This window comes from Hylobates moloch, unplaced genomic scaffold (assembly GCF_009828535.3).
Source record: "Hylobates moloch isolate HMO894 unplaced genomic scaffold, HMol_V3 SCAFFOLD_15, whole genome shotgun sequence".
Taxonomy (NCBI): domain Eukaryota; kingdom Metazoa; phylum Chordata; class Mammalia; order Primates; family Hylobatidae; genus Hylobates; species Hylobates moloch.
In genome coordinates, this window is record NW_026652290.1 from 94,274,807 (window position 1) to 94,281,372 (window position 6,566).

At 51.7% G+C, this 6,566-nt stretch overlaps 1 protein-coding gene across 1 annotated transcript in view; it reads left to right on the forward strand.

Moving 5' to 3' along the window:
* The window catches only part of ARRDC5 (arrestin domain containing 5), a 13,212-nt gene extending 7,181 nt beyond the window's left edge, over positions 1 to 6,031 (forward strand). Inside the window, exon 4 of the mRNA XM_058428127.1 lies at positions 5,464 to 6,031. Within this exon, the coding sequence (XP_058284110.1) occupies positions 5,464 to 5,991 (528 nt within the window). The 3' untranslated portion in view covers positions 5,992 to 6,031. The remainder of the gene's footprint in view (positions 1 to 5,463) is intronic.
* Positions 6,032 to 6,566: the final 535 nt, after the last annotated feature.

The window sequence follows — 6,566 nt, forward strand, 5'->3', positions numbered from 1 at the left end:
TTGGCAAGGCTGGTCTTGAACTCCCGACCTCAGGTGATCCACCTGCCTTGACGTCCCAAAGTGCTGGGATTACAGGCGTGAGCCACCATGCCAGGCCAACTTCTTTTTAGAAAAGAAACAAGGGCAGAAACTAAGCCAGTGGTTTTCAACTGTGGCTGTTTTATCCCCATAAGGGACATTTGGCAATGTCTGGAGACATCTGTGGTTGTCTCAACTTGGGGGGTGCTCCTGGCATGGAGTGGGTGGAGGCCAGGGACGCTGCTCAGCACCCTGCAGTGCCCAGGACGGCCCCACCCAGGAGAATGGCCCAAATGTCCACTTGTCAAGGGGGAGACACGACCCTGGGGAAAAGCCAAGAAGAGGCCCCACAGGGTGACCCTCAGGGTGGGAGAGAGGCGTGTACACTCGGTAGCCCTCCAGCACTGACCTTGGAGCTCTCAGACAACAGAGGTGGTGGCCTCAGTCCAGGAGAAGGAAGGGCAGTGCAGCCTCCGCTTGGCTGAGTGCAGGACTCATTCTGGGTCCCCTCCCGAGTCCAGGTGCAGAGGCGGAAGTTGAGGTGGGAGGAGGGAAGTTGGCCAAAGTCACTTCACCTCTCCAGGGAGTCATTTGTCATCAGAGCATTGGGACAGGACGACAAATGTCAGAGGGCTGGCATTTTTTTTTCCTTTTTCTTTCTTTTTTTTTTCTTTTTTTTTTTTTTGAGACGGAGTCTCACTCTGTCACCCAGGCGGGAGTGCAGTGGCGCAATCTTGGCTCAATACAACCTCTGCCTCCCGGGTTCAAGTGATTCTCCTGCCTCAGCCTCCCGAGTAGCTGGGATTAGAAGTGTCCACCACCACACCCAGCTACGTTTTGTATTTTTTAGTAAAGACGGGGTTTCAACGTGTTGGCCAGGCTGGTCTTGAACTCCTAACTTCAGGTGATCCGCCTGCCCAGGCCTCCCGAAGTGCTGGGATTACAGGCGTTAGCCACCGCTCCTGGCCGGTACCTCTATTAAAAAAAAATGTAATAGCTCAGTTGGAAATAAAGGGACACTGGTAGCTCTTGGCAACTCCTGATACCTCCTTCAGGACCAGGACAGAACTACCGGCTTTGTCTTGAGTTAGGGCAGCGGGTTCTTTCACACCTGCAGGGTCCTAACGCATGCTACGAATTTTCGAATAAGACTGCAGGGATTTAGAATGAAACCAGATTCAATTAACCTTCAGGAGAGGAGGGGCAGCTCCAGCTGCTCCTGAGAAGGCTGAAGCCCAGAGGCAGAAAAGTGGGAGGTGAGGTCAGAGGGGGTCCAGGGTCTGCCTGAGTTCCCAAAAAGGAAACATACCTGACTTCCTGCAGTATGTTTTTCTTCTTCTTCTTCTTCTTTTTTGAGATGGAGTCTCGCTCTGTCGCCCAGGCTGGAGTGCAGTGGCGCGATCTCGGCTCACTGCAAGCTGTGCCTCCCGGGTTCATGCCATTCTCCTGCCTCAGCCTCCCGAGTAGCTGGGACTGCAGGTGCCCACCCACCACCACGCCCGGCTAATTATTTTTGTATTTTTAGTAGAAACGGAGTTTCACCATGTTAGCCAGGATGGTCTCAATCTCCTGACCTCGTGATCCACCCGCCTCGGCCTCCCAAAGTGCTGGGATTACAGGTGTGAGCCACCACACTGGCTGTCTTCTTCTTCTTCTTTCTTCTTTCTTCTTCTCCTCTTTTTTTTTTTTTTTGTAGACAGAGTCTTGCTCTGTCACCCAGGCTGGAGTGCAGTGGCGCTATCTCGGCTCACCGTAACCTCTGCCTCCCGGGTTCACGACATTCTCCTGACTCAGCCTCCCGAGTAGCTGGGACTACAGGCACCCACCACCATGCCAGGCTATTTTTTTTTTGTTTGTATTTTTAGTAGAGATGGGGTTTCATCCTGTTAGCCAGGATGGTCTCAATCTCCTGACCTTGTGATCTGCCCACTTCGGCCTCCCAAAGTGCTGGGATTACAGGGGTGAGCCACCGCACCCCGGTCTTCCTTTTTTTTTTTTTTTTTTTTTTGGAGGCAGGGTCTCACTACGTTGCCCAGGCTGGTCTTGAACTTCTAGGCTCCAGTGATCCTCCCCCCTTGGCCTCTCCAAAGCGCTGGGATTACAGGTGTGAGCCACCACACTGGCTGTCTTCTTCTTCTTCTTTCTTCTTTCTTCTTCTCCTCTTTTTTTTTTTTTTTTAACAAAGTCTTTGCCTGTTCCCCCGGGTGGGGTGCAGGGCTGGATCTCAGCCTCACTGCAACCTCAGTCTCCCAGGTTCAAGTGATTCTCCTGCCTCAGCCTCCTGAGTAGCTGGAATTACAGGCGCGTGCCATCACACCTGGCCAATTTTTGTATTTTTAGTAGAGATGGGGTTTCACCACGTTGGCCAGGCTGGTCTCGAACTCCTGACCTCAGGTGATCCTCCTGCCTCGGCCCCCCAAAGTGCTGGGATTACAGGTGTGAGCCACTGTGCCTGGCCATATATATATATATATGTAGTGGGTTGCAAAAATCGATTTGGTGGAATACAAGCATTTTCTTTTCTTTTTTTTTTTTTTTTTTTTTTTCTGAGACAGAGTCTCACTCTGTTGCCCAGGCTGGAGTGCAGGGCTGGATCTCAGCCTCACTGCAACCTCAGTCTCCCAGGTTCAAGTGATTCTCCTGCCTCAGCCTCCTGAGTAGCTGGAATTACAGGCGCGTGCCATCACACCTGGCCAATTTTTGTATTTTTAGTAGAGATGGGGTTTCACCACGTTGGCCAGGCTGGTCTCGAACTCCTGACCTCAGGTGATCCTCCTGCCTCGGCCCCCCAAAGTGCTGGGATTACAGGTGTGAGCCACTGTGCCTGGCCATATATATATATATATATTTTTTTTTTTTTTTTTTTTTTTGAGACGGAGTCTTGCTCTTTCGCCAGGCTGGAGTGCAGTGGCGCGATCTCGGCTCACTTCAACCTCCGCCTCCTGGATTCCAGCGATTCTCCTGCCTCAGCCTGCTGAGTAGCTGGGATTGCAGATGCTTGCCACCACGCCCAGCTAATTTTTGTATTTTTAGTAGAGATAGGGTTTCACCAAGTTGGCCAGAATGGTCTTGATCTCTTGACCTCATGATCCGCCCGCTCAGTCTCCTGAAATGCTGGGAGCGCCTGGCCATATTTTTATAAAATGAAAGAATAGGCAAGAATCTAAATAGGCAATATCAAAAAATAAATTTAGCAGGTTGCAACCTTTTTTTTTTTATATTAAGATAAAAGAACAGAACAGGCAACAAGGAGAATAAAAATACCAGAAATAACAATTTGCTATGTTGCAATCAACTTTTTAAAAATAAAAGCAGGCTGGGCACGGTGGCTCATGCCTGTAATCCCAGCAGTTTGGGAGGCTGAGGCAGGCAGATCAGCTGAGGTCAGGAATTCGAGATCAGCCTGACCAACATGGTGAAACCCCGTCTCTACTAAAAATACAAAAATTAGCCAGGCGGGCCAGGCGCGGTGGCTCACGCTTGTAATCCCAGCACTTTGGGAGGCCGAGGCAGGCGGATCACGAGGTCAGGAGATCGAGACCACGGTGAAACCCCGTCTCTACTAAAAATACAAAAAAATCAGCCGGGCGTAGTGGCGGGCGCCTGTAGTCCCAGCTACTCGGAGAGGCTGAGGCAGGAGAATGGCGTGAACCCGGGAGGCAGAGCTTGCAGTGAGCCGAGACTGCGCCGCTGCACTCCAGCCTGGGCGACAGAGCGAGACTCCGTCTCAAAAAAAAAAAAAAAATTAGCCAGGCATGGTGGCAGACACCTATAATAATCCCAGCTACTTGAGAGGCTGAGGCAGGAGAATTGCTTGAACCTGGGAGGCAGAGGTTGTAGTGAGACAAGATTGTACCACTGCACTCCAGCCTGGGTGACAGAGTGAGATTCCATCTCAAAGAAAAGAAAATAAATAAAATAAAAATAAAAGCAAAGAACAGGCAATGTCAGAAAATATAAATTTTGTGAGTTTCAGTGAACTTTGTTTATTAAATCAATGAATAGGGCGAGGCATGGTGGCTCATGCCTGTAATCCCAGCACTCTGGGAGGCTGAGGTGGGAGGACTCCTTGAGCCCAGGAGTTTGAGACTAGCCTGGACAACATAGTGAGACCTTCTTTCAAAAAAAAAAAAAAGCTGGGGTGTGTTGGCGTGCATGCCTGTGGTCCCTACTACTTTGGAGGCTGATGGGGGAGGATCACTTGAGCCCAGGAGGTCAAGTCTGCAGTGAGCCATGAGTGCACCACTGCACTCCAGGCTGCATTAAAAAAAAAAAAAAAAATGCCAGACGCAGTGGTTCATGCCTGTAATCCCAGCACTTTGGGAGGCCGAGGCGGGCGGATCACAAGGTCAGGAGTTCAAGACCAGTCTGGCCAACATAGTGAAACCCTGTCTCTACTAAAAAATACACAAAAAATTAGCCGGGTGTGGTGGCATGCGCCTGTAATCCCAGCTACTCAGGAGGCTGAGGCAGGAGAATCTCGTGAACCCGGGAGGCAGAGGTTGCAGTGAGCCAAGACCTTGCCACTGCACTCCAGCCTGGGCGACAGAACGAGACTGCATCTCAAAAACAAAAAAAAAAGGAAGAGAGGAGAGGAGGAGAAATTGATATTCAGAATGGTAAATAGCCTTGCTCCAAGGACACTGGGAGAGGCCGAGCACGGTGGCTCACGCCTGTAATCCCAGCACTTTGGGAGGCCGAGGCGGGAGGATCACCTAAGATCAGGAGTTCATGACCAGCCTGGCCAACATGGCGAAACTCCATGTCTACTAAAAATACAAAAATTAGCTGGGTGAGGTAGCATGCGCTTGTAGTTCCAGGTACTCGGGAGGCTAAGGCAGGAAAATTGCTTGAACCCGGGAGGCGGAGGTTGCAGTGAGCCGAGATCACACCACTCCACTCCAGCCTGGGCGACAGAGCAAGACTCTGTCTCCAAAAAAAACAAAAAACAAAACACGCTGGGAGTTGGGAGATGACTCCAGGTTTTTGACTGCAAAATCCCTAGGGCTCCAGATTCCATCTTAATGCCTCTTCCTAGGAGAGCCCCCAAAGCCCCAGAGGCTTTTTTTTTCTTTTTTTTTTTTGAGATGGAGTCTTGCTCTGTAGCCCTGGCTGAAGTGCAATGGCACGATCTCGGCTCACTGCAAACTCCACCTCCCGGGTTCAAGAGGTTCTCCTGCTCAGCCTCATGCGCCATCATGCTCAGCTAATTTTTGTATTTTTAGTAGACGGGGTTTCGCCATTTTGGTCAGGCTGGTCTCGAACTCCTGACCTTGTGATCCTCCCGCCTCGGCCTCCCAAAGTATTGGGATTACAGGCGTGAGCCATCGCGCCCAGCCAGCCCCATAGACTTTGAGGAGTTCCCAGGGTGGATCAGGCAGGCAAGTGGATTTTGTGGTCCTGGTCCCTCACGGTTGTCTGTTCCCCCACATCCTCCTCTTCTAGAACCCCTTGTTCGTGGAGGCTGAGGAGAAAGTCTCCTACAACTGCTGCCGCCAGGGCACTGTCTGCTTGCAACTCCAGATGGAAAAGAACACCTTCACCCCAGGAGAGAAAGTCGTCTTCACAACAGAGATCAACAACCAGACCAGCAAATGCATCAAGACGGTCATATTCGCCCTGTACGCCCACGTACAGTACGAGGGCTTCACGCCAGGCGCGGAGCGGCGGTCTCGGCTGGACAGCAGCGAGCTTCTGAGGCAGGAGGCCAACACCCCCATAACCCGCTTCAACACCACCAAGATTGTCAGCACCTTCAACCTGCCGTTGCTGCTGTCCGTGAGCAGCAGCACAGAGGACGGTGAGATTATGCACACTCGCTACGAGCTGGTCACCACCGTGCACCTGCCCTGGTCCCTGACCAGCCTCAAGGCCAAAGTTCCCATCATCATCACCAGCGCCTCGGTGGACTCTGCCATCTGCCAGCTGTCAGAGGACAGAGCGTTACCCGTGAACCCAGATCACCAGAATTAAGTGCCCAAACTTTTAAATATAAAAGTTTTATGAGTCTCTACCAGGAGGAAGCCCTCTCTCTTGCACAGGTGACTCTCAGATGAGTGGAGGAGTGGGCAGCAGGTTGTCTGCAACCTCCCCGAGCTCTAGCGGTTTAGGTATCCATGTCTCCCGTCCCTAGAACTATCACTGAATGCCTGGAACGGACAAAGGAAACCGGAAAGGTCTCCCAGGACCCAAACCCGGCATAGCCTGCCTTTTCCACCCTGAGTCTGCCCCAGCCTACTGGGGTCCCACAGTGCCAAGACCAGGGGTCCTACTTGGGGAGAATTCTCCCCTCTGCTAATGTCTGGTTGTATTGGCTGTCACAACTGCAGGGGATCAGGGGAGAAGAGCCTTATTAGCGTGGAGAGGGTGGAGGCCAGGGACGCTGTTCAGCACCCTGCAGTGTCCAGCACGGCCCCCACAATCAGGAAGTGTTTATCCTGAATGTCAACAGTACCAAGGGGGCTGAGCATGGTGGCTCATTCCTGTAATCCCAGGACTTTAGGAGGCCATGGCAGGAGGATCGCTTGAGACCAGGAGTTTGAGACCAG